We start from the raw sequence: 18,686 nt of genomic DNA, 5'->3' as shown, positions 1-18,686 counted from the left end.
TAAAGCAAGGCAGCGATAAGGGCGGCCACTTCCATTACTGCCACTTCCATTCTTCTTCATCCTTTTATCCAATTATTAAAGTTGGTCAAGAAGCTGATTCTTGAACAAAAATATGGAATATAAATCTGAAAAGCAGCTATTTCATTCAGATGGTGAATTAGATGCTGGTGAGCATGAATCATGAAGAATCAGATATCATCTAATATCTTTATCTGCAGGGAATCTGTAATAGGGCCTATTATTCTTTGTCTGATAATTACAGATAAAGGGATCAAAAGAATAGCACCTGTTTTCAGAACTTTCATTCGTATAAAGGGACTCGATCATTTATTTTGATGTGTGCAAAAAAGTTCCGGTAAATGATGCTAATATCACCAACAAGAGCTCGACAAATTTGGCAATAGATTCCGAGCTGATTTAAATGTGCAATAATATGAGCGAATAGAATATTGTGACTCAGCATCGAGTGAGGAATGAGATGCTGTCGAGCTTGGAATTTATTATTTATATCTTTTTCCCTTCTTACGTGGATCAAATTGAAGATAATTTTAGTATTAAATATATTATAAATAATTTAAGGATGTGATGAAATAATAAATAAATCATGAAATCAAATTTACATGAAAAAAAAATTTTAAGTAAAGAAAAAAATTAAGGGAAAATCAAATCAAATCTTTTAATTGGATTATAAATTTTGATCAATTTAAAGAACATAATGTCTAGATCTAATATATCAAAAAATTATGATAGTTAGATCTAATTTGACTATCCAATTGTTAAGTTTTTTTTTTATCTAATAACAGAGTCTAATGCCCTCAAATTTAATTTTATATATCTGAACTCTTCAAACACTTAAATTGATCGATCAATCATGAAGATATAAGAGATCTGACGGACTAAAATCGATTAGGCATTTTAAATCTTTCAATATGAACGGCCGAAGATGCACTTCTGAGATAGAAGTACAGCTGGTCCTGTCACCCCATTGGCTGAGTCTTCTTCCCGGTGAAGAGCATGGCTATCCGCCGGAACAGCGATCGCTTCCCTCGTTTGGAGGCAGCGATGGAATTGGTCGTGTTCGATCGTGTCATCTGCAGCTTGGGATTCGCCATTAATGGACTCTCATCGATACCAGCGTCTGCTTTCCCCACACAACTCCTCGCTTCTACAGCAGCGTCGAGATTCGAAAGTTCAGGCAACCTCTTTGCAGCACCTCTCGCCTTCCTTTGCTCTTCTTGCTTAGCTCTCCATGTCCGTAGCTCCTGCTCCATTCCTAGCTTTCCCTCCGTCGCCCTCTTAGCCTTCTCCTCTGCGGCTCTGAGCGCGGTTTTCCTTTCTTGGATCATGTCCTTCACTTCCTCCAGTTCCTGTAAGCTCCTTAGTCCCAGATCCTTTGCTGCATTAACTTGCGCAATGGCGGAGATCACTCTACTGTTAGCGATCTCCTCGGCCTCTTTAGCTTTCTCTCTGAGCTTGAAGCACTCTTCGATCGAAAGAGTTACGAGGTTTGATGAGTCTTTGAGTGTGGAGTTAGCTACGTTCTCCATCGTACAGGCTTCATCCTTGGCCTGTTCTTCTATTTCCTTAGCCCGATCTGCTTCCTCGGCTGCTCGTTCTAATGCCTTCCCTAGTTCGGTTTTTGTCCTGTCGAGTTCATCTTCAAGAGATGAGACTAACACAGATGCCAAGACATTCCTCTGCCTCAGAGTCGACACGGATGCTCGCTCCATTTCCAGTTCAGATTTGAGTGAAGAAGATGCAACTCTTAGACAGTTGATTTCATTGTTAGCTTTCTCAATTCTGCTCCTTGCTTCATCAAGTTCCTTTGGATTCAAAGCCAATGGATTACTCTCTTTTACGTCTCCTGTGTGATCTACCAGCTTATGTTCCTGAGTGCTCTTTGCCTCTCGATTTGGTTTTGCTTTCATGTACAAAGCTAGTTCATCTTTTAGACGGGACAACAACGAAGATGCTCTGTTCAGCGTCGACTTCACATCATCTGTCGACAGGAGCTGCTCTTTGAGCTGTTCTACTTCATCTTCGGCGTGCTTCAGTTCCTTTTGCCAGATCAATTTATCCTGCTCCAAGGCCAAGGCTGCACTTGCTCTTTGTTCTTCTGCTTCGAGATGTGCAGAATGGGCAAGTTCAGTCGACTCCTTGGTCGCGACGAGCTCCAGGTTTAGGTCCTCAATGGTTTTCTCGATCTCCTTCGATGCAACATCAAAATCTTTAGCTTTCCTTAACGCAGTATTCCTTTCATCAACTAACACAACGCGCTCACTTTCCATTGATTCCAGCTCTTGCTTCACTAATCTCAACTCTGCAACTGCTGCTGTAAAGTCAGCAATTCTTTCTTTGTCGATCTCGACGCCATCAGTATTGGCCGCAACACTTGCAAAGTTAGCAATTCTTTGCTCTATTTCTTTCAACCTTACATCGATAAGTTCGGAATCTTGTTTTACTTGTGCCTCTCGAGGTTGTGCTTTCTCCAGGCTCTGTTTTAGCTCTTCCACAAGTCTCTTCATAGAAGATAGCTCCTTGGTCACATCTTCCTTGATAGATTCTACAGCTTCATATTGTTCTTTACACTTCATGATCTCTTCTTGTGCTTTCTCAAGTTCAAGATGGACATGTTTGTGCCTCTGTGAGAACAAACGAATAAAAACTATCAAATCATAGTGAAAAGTAAATGAACAAAAACAATCGGGCAAACTCAACTAAGAACTTACACCAAAGAATAAAAAGAATTAGAATATAATTTGACAGCACGATTACCTCTATAGTCACAGCAGTTTGAGCTTCCCAATCAACAGTCCCTCCAAACTTACTTATAGCATCCTTAACAGATTCAAAAGGTGCAGCAGTGTCAATATATGCTTGGTTGATATTGACCTTCTTCAAACTCTCCAACAGTTTTGATGTTCTTGATGATGAGCGAGGAGAACTTAGTTTAAGCACCTCCTATTAATTACGAGGGAAAAATAGCAAGTAAGTAGAGAACTTAATCTAAGCATCTTTACCTCCTATTCATTAGAGATTAATAGCAAATATAATCTGAATCACCTCTAGAGTTTGAGCTTCCCAATCAATCAGTCCTCCAAATTTACTTATGGCCTCCTTTACAGATTCAAAAGGTGCAGCAGTGTCAACATATGCTCGGTTCACATCATCTTTCTTTAAGCTCTCAGGCAATTTAGATGCTGAGCCATTATTAACCTCCGCTTGTGGATTGTGGATATAATCGATAAACACAAGGGATTGGGTCTCTGATTTGATCATATTTATAGAGATACAATCACTATAATTCACTAGGAAATTTGTGGATATAAGAATGAGTTTGTGTCCTTCTTTGTGAAATCTCTTGATCACTTTCTCTGTAAGAAAATAAAAATTGAGAAACAAATAGATAGGATTAGAAGATAATACGATGAGAAATTCAAATACATAATTTTGCGTATAAATATTATAGACTAATTTTACGGAAAAAAAAAAGTTGCTTAAGAATGGTCGGTAGATTAGAATCAATCTAAAAAGTATTATCCAAGTGATAATAAAATATATAACTTGATCTTCCAAGAACTAGAAAGACAATACACATTCCTTTTTGTGATTATTGTTTATATAAGAGTACTTACTTGTCAATGATTAATCCATAGGATACTAAACCAATACATAAATTGATCTTAAAATCAACATTAAAAGAAAAAAAACATCTTCATCATTCAATGGAAAGAGTTCAATTCCTCAAAGCTTCTAAAAGTGAGAAGATAGCTAAGCATAACAATGAAATTTGTAGCAAATTAAGAAGAGTGTAAACTAGCACATATTATAAAGAGAAATGCAACCCCATGCATGGCTGATTCAAAGAGCTACCTGAAATGATACTTCCTCAATCAAAGAAATCAAAAGGAAAAAAGAAAGAACATGAAGATGCATCCATCTCCAAGAACATGGAGAATTCTATAGTAGAGGTATAGCTTGAGAAAAGTGACCGAAGGTAAAGAAAGAACACTTACATGGACTTTTCTCTCTGAGTTCCTCTTCAGGAGACCTGAGGATACAATGTGGTCAGGCGATTACAAATAGGAGGAGGAGGAGAGAGAGAATTCACGTCCGAAATCTGCGAAACCCTCTCAAAGATCAACCTCTATTCCGAAATTCTAGTTGTTGCCTTTTGACCATCAATTTCTCTGTGTCTCTCTGTCTCTCTCTCTCTCTCTCTATGTTGGCTCATAGAGTTGTCTTCTCCTTTAATACACTAGTTTTGATTGGTTTTTTTAGTACATTTCCATTTCTTCTGGTCTATGATGACTCTGCCACCTCAAAAACACCTCATTGAAGCCTTGTTTTGGGAGTTTCTCTATGGTCAGAACTACTGAGAAAGGAAGTAAAATGGGAAAGTAATTAAATTAGCAAAGGGGGTATGTATATATGTATATACACATCTACTGCGAGGTCATGATTCATTCATTATAAGCTGCATGACAGATGTTGATGTCACAGATTGTGTTCCACATTGAAAATGAATTAATCCATCACGTCAACATCAATTATATTCATCCAATCAAGAATGATTTACACAAGTTTTCTCTAATCATAAATCAAACTCCAAACATACCCAACAAGAAAAGGCAAAGGTGAAAGGATTCCTTATAGATCAAGATGAGTACTAGATTGAGTCTCGGATGACCGATTTTGGAACAAACTTGTAACTTTTTACGTAAAATTAATCGGCGAAACCGATTTTGTATTATAACCTCATTTGTATCCAAATCAGCTGATTAATCATAAGAGCTTATTTTGAGTTCTCATTCCTCGAATCTTGCAAGCTCGCTTAGAACATTCCCTTTGTACAAAACAGTCACCTTCACACCATCCTTTTTGAGTTAAAAAGCAGTGACTTGAATGGAAAAATCTGACCTCATACAAATTGAATAGAAAGATCCATAACAAAGCACTCCTAATTCTCGATTACAGCAATGACGCATGATTTATAGTGCTGCAACAACTGACAGAACAACAATCTCGCAGTACATAGTAACCTCAAATAGATTTAGCAATCCTAATTCTTGATCACAAGGTTAACAACATATATATGGCAGTCAGAGAATATATTGTAGGAAGAACCATACTTATATACGAAAACAAGTGTATCAGAAGCCAGGTTAAGTTGCTTGAGTAGCAGCGTGAAGTAGAGAAAGATGGAAATTTTGGTTTGAGGCTCAAATGCGTAATCAAACATTAGCAAGGGCCACATCACAAGCTTATAGAAAACTATATTGGAGGACAAATGTTGTGCAACAAGCCATTGCAAAAATACATGAAACAAACATACAGAAGGACGATCGGTAACTGTTGCATTGAACCACTGTTTGCCCAAGAACATCAGATACAGCGGCGGTGGCTATCCGAAAAACCACTTGGTGAAAGAAAAATGTTTTCTCCAAAAAGAGTCAAAAAGCTTCAAGCCAAAACAGAATCAGACCATAGTTAGCGATGTCTGATGTCAGGAACTCCATCTTTGCTGAAGAACATCTTAAATAGATGCTTCAGCTTCAATCGTAGGTGATTATATCACTAACTTCAGAATCCTAAGGGCATCTTCAGCAGATTCAGTGTGTGGAAAAAGTCCATGATGAGCCATTAGGTAAGAGAAAAGCCATCTACAACAAGAACATACAAGAAAAGAACACGACGTGGAAACCCAGATGGATAAGAAGCTACTTCTACAAGACAGCAACTGGATTCTACAGCAAACAATGCAATTCCGTGCCATATACACAACTGCCTATGAGATATGATAAGAGATGTTCCGGTGCAACCCATCATTATCAAGGCCAGCCTTCACCATGGACCCGTTTGTGTCCTCCTCAGGCACTGTTTCTTTGGTCCATTTTGCTGACTGATCATCTGCAAGGCCTATCATGACGAAATTCAAACCTTAAGTACATTCCTCATCTGCAGCTATAGAAACATATCTTGAACTTCATACTCAAAATAAACTTAAATCATAAGTACACAACAATAGGGACTCGCAGAAATTAGCAATAAATGGCTTCTTTCTACCTGTTCTTTCTAAGTTACATGTACATGAGTTCCTTGTTGTCACATCATAGAAGCAAACATCAATTACCAGTGTGATACTATCGAAGGGACATATTTTGCTTATGAACCTCTATTATTTAATTTTCCACCATACGACCATCTCCTGGTAAGCATGAAGTGAAACTAGGTGGTGGCAGAACTTGAAATAATTGTTTGAAGCAGCAAGCTATTAGTTTTATTATGTCTTCACATTTATATAGACACATTCTTATTATCAATACAAATAATTAAGTATTTTTATAATTTGATGAGGAAAGAAATTTACTATTATGTGACTTGGTCATTTAAACATATAGTTTTTGCCAATTATTTCAAAGAGGTCTAAGATGAAAACTAGAGCTTTGACTTACCAAAGGTATCAGAGATACAATAACATAATCTACATACATTGTGCGACCGCGACCATATATAAATCAGGGGAGAAATGGCAGCATAGAGAGGGAGATAGCAGTAAGAGAGATCCGACTAGAGAAACAAGGATACTGAGAAAGGGTCTCTTCTTATCAAACTCAGACCAGAAAGCAAATTTAACTAGTTCATGGAATTACTGGTCAAGTCATTGAATAAAAGAGTGCTAGATCCTACTTTAATATGAAACTGAATATACATTCAAATTTTTTGTTTCATGCAGAGCTGCTAGTGCAAATGCTGGATTGACAAGCACTTGGGGATTTCAGAATAGACAGCAAGAGTCACAAAATAAAGAATTTTTCTCTAGATATTTTAGAACTGTGGAACGGTATGCAGTAGAAAAGGATCAAGGACATTTAATGGATCGTTGCAACTCCATCAACTAAGTCTTATGGATTCTGAATATTAATAAAAACCCTTTTGGATTACTTCTTCCCCTAAAATTGTCTCTATTTAGTCAAGCACACAAATACCTCATTATATTTATATAGCTTCCTTAGTTTCCAATGCATTTACATCTAGCATCACAGAATCAAACATGCAAGATAGTACGGTAAAGAGGAAATATAACAAGTACACAACTTGAGAAAAAAAAAAGCATATGACTGTTAAGAATGTAGGATCATGCTAAATTGCTTGGTGCATACAGCAGAAGCATTTAGCTAAACAAGGAAAATGTTAAATTCAACTTATATTCTATGACGGTAAGAATATATCCTTTAATAAGATGGCCAGAAGATTTTCTGGAAAGATTCTCCAGCTTATAGAGTTAAGATAACAATATTTTAATGTAAAATAACAAATAATACTTTGCAACCACTTTACAGATAAAGGGAAAAAGGCAATCTTTTACTTATCGAGATAAGAAAACAATAGGTCATCTTATAATAACATATAACATACTAGGTAATGACTTGAATGATTAAGGAATAATATACTATGTAAGAAAACTACCTTAAATAATCAAGATAGCAATTAACAATAAAAAAATCGTGAAGTTCTAAACAGAGCACACACATGATTGTTGCAGCATCTTTAAATGGAGGGGGAAAAGTATAGATGAATGATCATTGTAAAGAAACAAAAAAAAAAGATTACCTGATTCTTCTGCATTTCCAACATCTCCGCCTGCAAACAGTGAAAAGTGTCACCCAAGGTTCCATCTTTCATATTTGCTTATAAAGTTGTAAAAGAACTACAGTATGGCTTGCTAATATCACATCTTGCACCTATATCCTAATCCAACTGGGACAGTACATGTGGAATAGAGTCATGCTGAAGATTCTCTATTCTAGTAGATATTGGCATAGCACATGCCAAAGTGACAGTACAACCAACACAGTGATCTATGCCTGTGAATATCAACGGTATGAACTAAAACACGACAAATATTCTCTTATTAATTAAATAAAGTACCATAACATTAATGACATTATCCAAGTAACATTTGAATCTACTGGGGCAAATATACAAAATCACATTTTCCAACTAAATACAAAGCCACCACTCTCACTCTGATCTCCACCTTGTAACCTCCCTATCTCTAATTGTCATGTAGAGGCTTCAACTTTATTAGAGAAGATGATGGCAACGGTATTGGGTGTTTGGTATATGACATGGAAAATTGTGGTAATAGACCGGTTCAACAATGAAACCATGTTGTCATGAATTAGAAATGTGAATATAGTCACAGAATCAAATTACCTGTTTTTTCTGCAATTCCTGGTTTTGCTCTTTGAGTTTTGCTACTTCAGCTTCCAGCTCCATGGTATAAGCCTAATGCAAATCAGAAAATAAAAAGAGGTCATGAGTAAAAGTAATCAGTATTACATAGAATTTATTTAAGGAAGATTAACCAGTAAAACTCCTTTATCTCCATCAAAGAAAAGAAGAAAAACATAAAATAAGTAGAAGCATGGAGGTCAGACTAGGTTACAAACATTGTTTTCTAGTATAGGTTATGGCAGCTTTGTTGTCTTATAGTCTCCTTAATTAGACCTACAAATTGCAACATCTTCATGGTTGTGGCTCAATCTTTTTCCTCGATGTCATTTCCAAAGTCAAAAACTTTAACACTGAAAAAAAAGAATTGATCCTTAAATCTTTACAAGTAACAGTTGAAACAAATTAGACCTAGTTAATCTACCACTTTTCCAATAAAAGAAATATCGGGAAAATGCAACTCTCAAGCTTGCAATTACTGATAGTTGAAGCATGAGAACTATCAAAACGAGCTGGCAATTCACTATCACCGCCTTGCTAATCTAATGACAGCAGACACTGATGTGCTTCATGCAAGAATGTTACATGGCATTCTTACAAAATTCTATGCAATCAGACTATCACAATGTACCACAAACTCTTTGTTTTAGGCCTAACTCTTGGAGAACCAGTTAAAGCAAAGCATCTATTTGCTAGCTTTTGCAATAACAAAGTACCCAACTAGGTCATAGTTAATTCAATACACTTCTATACATTGGACTACAAAGATACAACAACTATGAAAGGTTGGAATGTCAATCCTAATTAATGAGATTTAAGGTCACTAATTCAACTGCAAATTATAAAATATTGATACACAATTTTGAGTTGTGACAAGGAAGGATAGTTTTTGGCCAAATAAGAGAAACCAAAATGGGGTGCTAAACAAATTGCTTACATTTGCCTCATATAATTATCTTTCTTGATGGTTTGTGAATAGTTGCAAGAAAGGAAAGAGTTGCACAGCATTTTCTATCACAAATTGTTTGGTCATGCTCAGATCTTAGAAATGACACATTCTTCTTTTGTGTGATAGATTGAAATATTCCCCAAAGGTAACTCTCATAGTCTCAATATTTTTGATTGCTTAGATTTTGATAGTAGACTTGGGAGGCGTGTTCCCCAATTTGCTAGAGGGTTTTACATGTAAATCATAGTATTCTTTTATCCTTGGCTTTACACTCGCAAAATCATTTTTTTAAGTTCTTTGACTCACAGTAGGTGCAGTTGAGACATACTGACCTCAAAATTAGTGGTATTAGACTTTACAATCTGACTTTGTCTATTAAATGACATCTGATGGGTGACTAAGGAATATTCATGATATCATGAATAAGTAGAGAAGACAAGAGCCAACTGTAATTGGAAAATCAAGAAGCCAAACTGCAAACGAAGCACCTGTGCCAAGAATCAAATGGAAAAGCCAAGAGTGAAGAGCCATAATTGCATAGATGAGTTGCACAAGAGAGCTTGATCAAGATTTTCAAGTAAATGGGAAGATAGTTTGACATTCAATTATGAATAAATAGTCCCACATGAAGAAGATGTTGATTTGATTAAGAGTTATATAACACATAAGCACAACTAACTTAAATCACTTGAGGTTTTATGTTGGATGGTGTTCCTCGAACATGTATGACCCCTTGCTAGTGGCAGATTGAAGGATATGATACCCCAACAACACCCTGTACCCCAAAATTAGGGTAAACGAGGAAACAATTTACAAAAACTACTCCAATGAAAAACAACTAAAGGAATTCATGGCAAATAACTAAAGGAACTCCTCCACATGATTCAGATTTTATGGACTCCTCCATAGAAAGGTGAATACATAGCATTAGATAAAATCCTGGGTGGAAGGTAAACACGATCTTGCAAAGAATTCTTTTATTTAGATATTTTGATGAGTTTTTTTACTTTTCTTGTCTAGTTCTGCATTGTTGTGATGCATTCTCTTGTGGTAATTGACTGTGCTGATGTAGAAAAACTCGGCTACAATGCATTATGTAGCCATGCTGTGACACACAGATAGAAAAGGCTTCCATTTTTTGGGTGAATGTTGTCATCGTGTCATCGTTGACACTGAACAGAAACAACATGAACTGTGTATATATCACATGATACTCATTAGCATTTCATGGTTATTTATTTCTATCAAATTAACAAGAGCAAAGAATAGGTCAAGATTTGAAAAGCTGACAATGAACACATTGCCAAGGAACAGATTCTCACATATCATAAAATGCACAGAAAAAGATCGACTAAAATAAAGATCAGATTAGTGCGCTCAATTAGAGCACTCATCCCAATATGAAATGTTGTTCCATTAATCGTGCATGAAAAACAATGAGAAACAAGAAAATAAAATCAATTATGCAAAGCAAAAATAGGTAATGGATTTAAGGAAAGCTTATAACTAGAGAACATAGTGGAAAGCTACCTGCTTCCGGGCACGCGATCTAGCAGCAGACTCCCTGTTCTTAATCATTCTCTTCTGCCTCCTCTCTATAACTTTCTCCACGGCCCCACTGTGCTTCCTTCCCCTCATCCCACTGTTAACCGTGTATGGAGCTGGCGACACTGAGGACAGATCTCCGTTGGCTTTCCCGAGTACATCTGGAGACAGATGAGTAGCTGGCGACCCCTTTGCCATCACGACTCCAGCTGTGCCCAGCCCAACCATCCCCTTCATCAATTGGTTGTCCATCCCAGCATCACCGAAGCTGACAAGCCCTCCACCTCGCATCCCCTGTGGGTTTCCCATGTCCACACCAGTTTCCAAGGGCATCGGAGCTGCATAAGGTCTAGCTGCACTGACCGTCATCCCAAAATTGGCAGCTGAACTGTGAGGGATTGGTGCGTTCGCTACGTTTCCATTACTTTGATTCGCCCGATTGAATCCAACAGAGAGCCCAGTCGAACTGCTTATGGTCGGTAGATCGCCAAAAAACATACTGGTCGTATTAATTTTAGTGTCGGCCGGCCTCGGAGGCACTGGCGGTGGTGTCAACTCCTCCCGCGCCACCCCGGCTCGCACCAAAAACTCCTCGAGGGTCATTTCCCCGAGAGTAGGCTGCCGCGTGACGTAGGAGCTGCCGCCGACGACCGGCCCCTGGCCGGACGAGGAGGCGTCGACAAAGCCCCGCCACACCTCGTCCACCGTCTTATGGCTGAGGGTCCTGGGCAACGTGAGGGAGCCCTGTCGCTGGAGGCCAGGGGCGCCCCCTGCACCACCCCCGCCCTCACCAAGGGTCGCCGCGATCGCGTAGCTCTCCTCCGCGTTCCATATGTTCTTGAGCAACTCATCCACGTTCATCGACCCCAAATCCTTCCCAAGCCCGCCAAGCGTGCTCTGGAACTCGTCGAACGTCAGCGAGTAGATCGATCCCTGCCGCGCCAGCGGCGTCTCCCCATCCGCTCCTCCTCCCATGTTCCTCAAATTCTTCCCTTCTCGACGCCTTCAATCTTCCCCAGAAAGACGAAACCGAAACACACGAACAAAATCAGTTCTTTTCCACAAACAAAAACATCCAAAATCATCAACCAAACCCCCAAATCCTCTCACAAACACATACCGTAAAGCAGCGACCACACTTCCTACCACCCCATCTTACCACGATTAACATCTTAAACAAACAAATCTCACAAAAATTAACAAAGCTTATTAAAAATAGCATCTTTAACATATATATCTCACAAAATTGAACATATCCTACGAAAAATCAATGTCTTAAACAAGCATGTCTACAAAAGATTCCTCCATCCAGAATTAGTAAGCGCAAGATCTTTATAAATTTCGCCGAGGAACGTGTAAAAGATGCTCGAGTCGGAGAGAGAGAGAGAGAGAGACCTGCTTTGTTTTTAGTACATGGTGGGCAGCGCTCGCTTTAGATGGGGATCGCGGCGTGGAGGACGGCCAGGTGTCGGAACGCAGCGGGATGGGCGGTTATTAAAGGGCAAGGAGGGGTTGGGGCGGGGAAGCCCCTCAGAAAAAACACCAGAGGTCACCGCGCGCGACGTGGCGCGATCTGAGACAGGGAGCTACCGCCGACGGCGACTGCTTCCAATGAGGAGCCGCCTTGTGGTGCGACCACGGCCGTCCGTTCCGCGTCCCGACGAGGGCCTCTCGGGTTGAGGCGGTATTTAATTGCGAGGATGATGCTCGGGGTGATGTGATTTCGGGGAAAGCGGCCGTGGCGGATACGGGATCTGCTTCAACGGAGCGTGTGTGACGCGATGTTCGTCGCCTCCAGAACCCTTGGATTCGGATTCAACGGTGATGGGGTTCGTAAGGAAAATTGTAAGAAATTGTTCGGACTTGCTCCACCGAATCCACGCCCTTTTAGTCCATTTTGACTTTGTGATTTTTAATTGAATTGATAGTTCCGTTTGGAAATGAAATTTGACATCTCAAGAAATAAAAAAATAATGTGTATTTTCTTTTGATTCTAACATTTTGAAACTTCATTTTTGATCGGCCCATCAATTTGGAAATCGAGATCGTAAGTTGGCGATAATTGGGCAATTTAGCTGATATTTCAATAGGTGAATAGTATGAAAGAAGAATAATATAACAACTAGATGCAATATTTGGTTGAATCAGGTTCGTTGACTTGATGCTAACTATTTTGACCTTTGATAGATTAGATTTCATATAGTTGGGCTAAATAACATCCTTAAAGTAATATAACTTATGTTCCTTTTGCCAAAAAGAAAAAAAAAGAATGATGATCCACAAAATTTGACAATTAAACTAAATATTATTTGGTCGATCTCTAATATGATTAATTTCAATTGATTATTATTAACTCAGATCCTTATCATCTGATTAATTTCATCGTAGATTCAGATTATGAGATGAGTAATTCAACGGATGAACATATAAAAATTATATTGAGGGTATTCTCGATAAATATCCATCTTATACTTAAATTATTCGAAGGAATAAAACAAAAATTATTTAATGTTGCACTCTAATTTTTCTTTTTTATGTTTCATCTTAATATAGAATGCAATGGTAACCTAATATCCAAAGGCATCTATAACCTATAATGTTCGAACTATCTAAGATCACTTACATCAACCATGTACAAAACGACATCCTTAATTGAACTAAAAACATACAGATCTTTATATAGATTAGAGTTTAATTTTATTAGATTTTGTTGTATCTCTTCTCAAACCACTTTGAAACCTCCCAACAAATATTACCACCATCATAGTGAGCTTAAGAATTTTTTTTGTTTGAGTGAGTGCTTTCTTTTTCATGCGTATGATAATTATAATTTAAAAAAAAAAAATTTCAAAGGATAAAGGATGATGATAATTTTTTATCATTAGATCTTAACAAAGTTTTACCAATACATTAGCGCCAACACATGACTATCAGATTCATAAGAATATATTCACCACGGGACGATATGTGATGGAACTATTATCCATTCGAATATTGTGATTAGTATAATCAACCAATGTGCATCAGGCATAACAAATATGGTACCATCTTGATGCTCGAGACATTGCATGTTATCTTCGTATTATATATGATTCCAAGTATAATCGTCTCTAGAGTTGATTATAAAAGGGGCTTCCAAGCACCGGATACTTTATTTTAGTATTAGCCTATTAGTTTGATCGAATTGAACCAAAAACTTACTTGACTATCGAAAAAATATTTATTAAAAATACCTCCAACTTAGTTTTGAAGATTTAATACTATGAAAATAGTGACTTAGATTGAGAACGACATAAAACTAACCTTAATTAGATCTGAATCACCTTCCCAACTATTGAAATATTAGTTTACTATCAAAAATGCTGCATTAACATGTGCACAATTAAGAGACTAGACGACCAATGCTTGATATGAAGTAAGTTTTTTAGATAAAGTTTTGAATCCTTAATCTTTAGTACTCCCAAATAATGTTGTTGTCTATTATTTCATGCTAGAATCTTTTAACCTCAATTGATATATTTTTATATCTTAAACACTGATATACTAGATCAATTTATAAAAAGTATAGTGTTCAAAACCTCATTTAATATATTTTATATCTTAAACATTGGTCTAGTGGTATACCACTCTCTTAAGGATAGTTCAAAATCTTAACTAATATATTTTTTTATCAAACCATCTTGCCAAAAAGGGGTTAAGGGTTTGAAACCTCAACTAATATATGTTACACCTTAAACATTAGTCGGGTAGCGGTGTATAAGACCCTCTTATCGAAGATTAAGGATTCGAAATCTCTACTGATATATTTTTAGCATACTCTCTTACACCTTTTATACCTTAAACATGAGTCTAGTAGTAATGTGTCAAACCCTCTTACCAAGGTTAAGGTTAAGTGTTAAAACCTAACACATTATTTATATATATGTATATATAAATATATACATATATATATATATATACATATATACATATATATATATACATATATACATATATATATATACATATATACATATATATATACATATATACATATATATATATACATATATATATATATACATATACATATACATATATATATACATATATACATATATACATATATACATATATATATATACATATATATATATACATATATATATATATACATATATATATATATATACATATATATATACATATACATATATATATACATATATATATATACATATATATATACATATATATATATGGGCCCAAGTCAAAATCCATCGAGTAATGGGCCCAAATCAACCCAATTTCGGGCCTTGTGAGCCTAATATGACTAGTATTTGGTGTATATATGTATCAGCTTCTTTCTTTGACCTTGTACTCATGATGATGATATGTTTAATTAATTATCAATCATGATAATTATTTATCAAGAATGGGCGAAGGATAAGTGCAAGAAATCTTTAAAAACATGATGTGATTTTGAGGGACTCACCAAGTCACATTGAGTCAATCATTCGCATTTTATATGGAAATAGTGCACTCGAAAGGATCTAAAACCTAATTATGGTGGGAATAGTGCACTATATCTCACAACTAAAATGGATGTGATAAGAACGAAAGATTCAATGCATCAACTATTTGCCTCCTCCACTCGAAGAGAATAATACACCAAAACAATCCAAGCTGCAAAGGGTCATGTAAATCATCTTGCAACAACAGCTAATATGTCTCCTTTATACAAGTTCATGTCGCATGCATTATACTCAATCCGAAATCATATGATACATGAGAATAAGGTTCCCTTAGGTCCTCCCTAAACCAAATTGTACCAACATATGCTTTAGTGGTAACACTCATGCGCTAAAGCATACAAGTCTTAGAGATGATATTGCCTATTCTTCTCATGAATATTTTTATTACAAATGGTAAGTAGGCCGAATACACCATCTTCGTATTAGTCGAGTCAAGCATTATAATTTTTATGATGATAATTTAAACTCTCAATGGGCATATTACTTTAGAGTAGTTGGGTATACATTTTTTTTTTAAACGATAATTCAAACCCTTAATCTAAGGTAACTAAATCAAATATTATCACCTAGTAGATCAAGTATTTAAAAAGTTTAGAAAAATGATTCAAACACTCAATATTTTAATTGGATATATCACTACTAAACTAATTAGTAGAAGTATAATTTTTAAGATGATGATTTAGGCTCTGATAAGTAACACAAATAAACTATCACCAAACTAGTTACTTAGTATATGTTATCATATGATAACCTATGTTACGCCATGCTACTTGTAACCCCATCGAACTTACATTAGAGGATCGCTAGACCTTATATCACTTTTTGATTATATATTATATTATTATCTCTATTGAGATAATCTGAATTAGTTAATGTATTGTTGCATAAGTAATAGATCTAAGTTCAAGTTCACCTACAAGCGTCACGTACACTATTTAATATAATAATTTTGACATTGTTCAAATTCTATAAGTGGAAAAAAAATCATGAATATGAAAGAAAAAGAAACAAGCTCTAGTTTTGCAACTCTTGAGAAAAGAAAGTTAGCTTACATTTGCATATTCTTGTGAAAATAAAAGAGCAATCGATTATAAACGATCTCATGTTTGCTTGATTCTATCACTCCATCTTATTCTCACGATCTTTACTATAAATCAAACATAAGGGAAGAGAACACTTAATCTTTAAGCTCGAAAACAATGATTGAAAGATTATATCCGAGTTTAGAAAAGAAAAACGATGAATTATCCCTATACCTACAAAAAAGAGAGTGAAAGAGATTTAATCGTAGTCCATGAAAAATAATAAGTTGAATATGATTTTGTTTTCATCAACTCTCTCTCTCTCTCTTTTCTCTTTATTTTTTTTTATTATATTTCCTATATAAATAAGATATATTTTTTTAAGGTGTAATTTGGGTGGATAAATTTTTGACCAATAATGAATTTGGAATACATGTCACCACATTAATCGATATAAGTATTCTTGATGGCATTGACTCATCAAAATTAAAACTTTGAGAAAAATAATAAATAAATAACAATAAGAAAATATTCCCTCTCAATCATGTCGACACATGATTGTCATACAAATAGGTGAAACATCGGAATCATCACTTCAACCACGATCAAAATAAAAAATATTATCCAAATATTATTTACTTACAAGATATTAAATCTTTACTCGAAGTGATTATGGATGCTCCCCATATAAAAAGGCACATCGATGCCATCCATACTCGATGATAGATTATTTCTCTCATTACTATACTCTATCTAATAAATCATATCGGGACTCTCTCTTATCATAGTTCTTCGTGCAAGGAGGGGATGTGGAGCTCACACCATCTCCAAAACTATGTTTCCAATATCTCTCTCTCTCATTTATCTTAGGCGAACCTATCACATCTAAAGTAATAATCCAATGGAATCGATCGAAACCATCTTAGACTCCAACAACTAATCGATCGGGAGCATCCTCCAAACATGTATCTTCGTGCAAGAAACGAACACCGAGAGCTCGAACGTCTCCAATTCGTCTTCGAAACACCCATCACATCTGAAACAATAATCGAACTTGGGATCAAATATCATCAAATAGAAACATCAGAATCAGGCATTTCACCTTTGTCACACAAGCTGAAACCTTATCTGCTGATTTCTTTAAGGCATCTCGCTCCAAGGAATCCATTAAAGAAGGAAAACGTAGCGTCATGGGCGCACTGTCCGCCCCACATGGGGGGAGGGAGAGCGCTTCCCACCGCCCCCACCCAAAACCGCCCTCGAATCCTTCCGACGTCTTCTTCCTCCTCCTCCTCGTCACCGGCTGTGCCCCGACACCTGAAACCTTCGTCGCCCACAGAACCTCGCGTCGCCTTATTATTATTATTATTATTATTCTTCCTTCACCAAACTCGTTCTTTACACTCTTGAGCTGTAAACTACTTCGAGTTCTCCACGAGGTTGTCTCTCCGTAGCAGCAGCACGACATGACGATGATCGACACTTGGCTGAGCACTCAAAGGTTATCTCGATGTGTTCCGAAAGCCACACATGGGAATCTGCACCCCTTTGCTTACTTACAAAGCACTACGATGCAACGAAAAGAATACTTACGATGATGTTGGCTTGTGACCATTCTGCTTGAAGTACGGATTCCTCGGCCTCAATCTTTATTGGCCTCACAGTACTGACACCCAGAACTCACTGCAGGGATGCCATTTGAGTGCCATCGATCGGAGATGGTGCTTTCAAAAGTGCATGCAGAGAGCTAGCTAGGGTTTTGACACGTACCTTATGGTCTCGAGTGAACTTGGACTCGAGTGCCAAAACCAGAATCCATTATGGTCTAAAGCTTGCTGCTTGTGTTTGGGACAATGTTCATGGTCAGGTGTTTCCCAAGTTCTTCATGTATAGCTCTTCCATCTTCCTGCTTATTCTGAGCACATATTTTGATGAATACTGATGAATATTTTCTTGGGCCTAAAAAGCTCTAAATATTTTTTTTTTTGGGGATTCTCTATTTTCAGAATTTTCGAATAGAATTTTTTTAAATATCTTATATATATATATATATATATATATATATATATATATATATATATGGACTGATCCATCCGCCATATTGATTTTTCATACTATGTTATAGTGTTTTCAATAATATCGGAAATACATCGCGACACAGTAAACAACATTACAACATACTAATTTTTTATAAATTTTGTAAAAATATTATGTTTATATTTTTTTTTTATAATAAAACATATTATTTTATATTTTTAATAATATTTAAAACATATTATAACATAATAAATATTTTATATTATATTATGTATTTTTAGTATCATTAAAAAAATACTATAATGTGATTAAAAAAAGATAGATAGATGAGTGGGGTGTTTTAAGTATTAGGTAAAAAAAAAAAATATTAAAGAGTTTTCG

At 36.3% G+C, this 18,686-nt stretch overlaps 2 protein-coding genes across 4 annotated transcripts; both read right to left on the bottom strand.

The window, feature by feature from the left end:
* Positions 1-937: 937 nt before the first annotated feature.
* Positions 938-3,279, bottom strand: LOC135674007 (protein WEAK CHLOROPLAST MOVEMENT UNDER BLUE LIGHT 1-like). Its single transcript, XM_065183418.1, has 3 exons — positions 3,064-3,279; positions 2,776-2,961; positions 938-2,642 (listed from the first exon to the last, which is right to left on the bottom strand). The coding sequence occupies exons 1-3, from the start codon at positions 3,277-3,279 to the stop codon at positions 978-980; spliced, it is 2,067 nt and encodes a 688-aa protein (XP_065039490.1). The 3' UTR covers positions 938-977.
* A 2,341-nt stretch (positions 3,280-5,620) lies between these two features.
* On the bottom strand, positions 5,621-12,305 carry LOC135674526 (bZIP transcription factor TRAB1-like). Of its 3 annotated transcripts, none has more exons than XM_065184457.1 (5): positions 12,128-12,305; positions 10,718-11,742; positions 8,221-8,292; positions 7,615-7,644; positions 5,621-5,919 (listed from the first exon to the last, which is right to left on the bottom strand). In XM_065184457.1, exons 2-5 carry the CDS (start codon positions 11,705-11,707, stop codon positions 5,845-5,847), a joined length of 1,167 nt encoding a protein of 388 aa, XP_065040529.1. In that variant the 5' UTR covers positions 11,708-11,742; positions 12,128-12,305; the 3' UTR covers positions 5,621-5,844. The 3 variants fall into 3 exon arrangements, with proteins under 3 accessions (XP_065040529.1, XP_065040530.1, XP_065040528.1); XM_065184458.1 differs by lacking the exon at positions 12,128-12,305 and adding an exon at positions 11,853-12,115; XM_065184456.1 differs by lacking the exon at positions 12,128-12,305 and having other exon boundaries at positions 10,718-12,115.
* Positions 12,306-18,686: the final 6,381 nt, after the last annotated feature.

Source organism: Musa acuminata, chromosome BXJ1-5 (genome assembly GCF_036884655.1).
Source record: "Musa acuminata AAA Group cultivar baxijiao chromosome BXJ1-5, Cavendish_Baxijiao_AAA, whole genome shotgun sequence".
NCBI lineage: Eukaryota > Viridiplantae > Streptophyta > Magnoliopsida > Zingiberales > Musaceae > Musa > Musa acuminata.
Note: the sequence above shows the minus strand (reverse complement) of the source record. Positions and strands in the feature narration are given on the sequence as shown.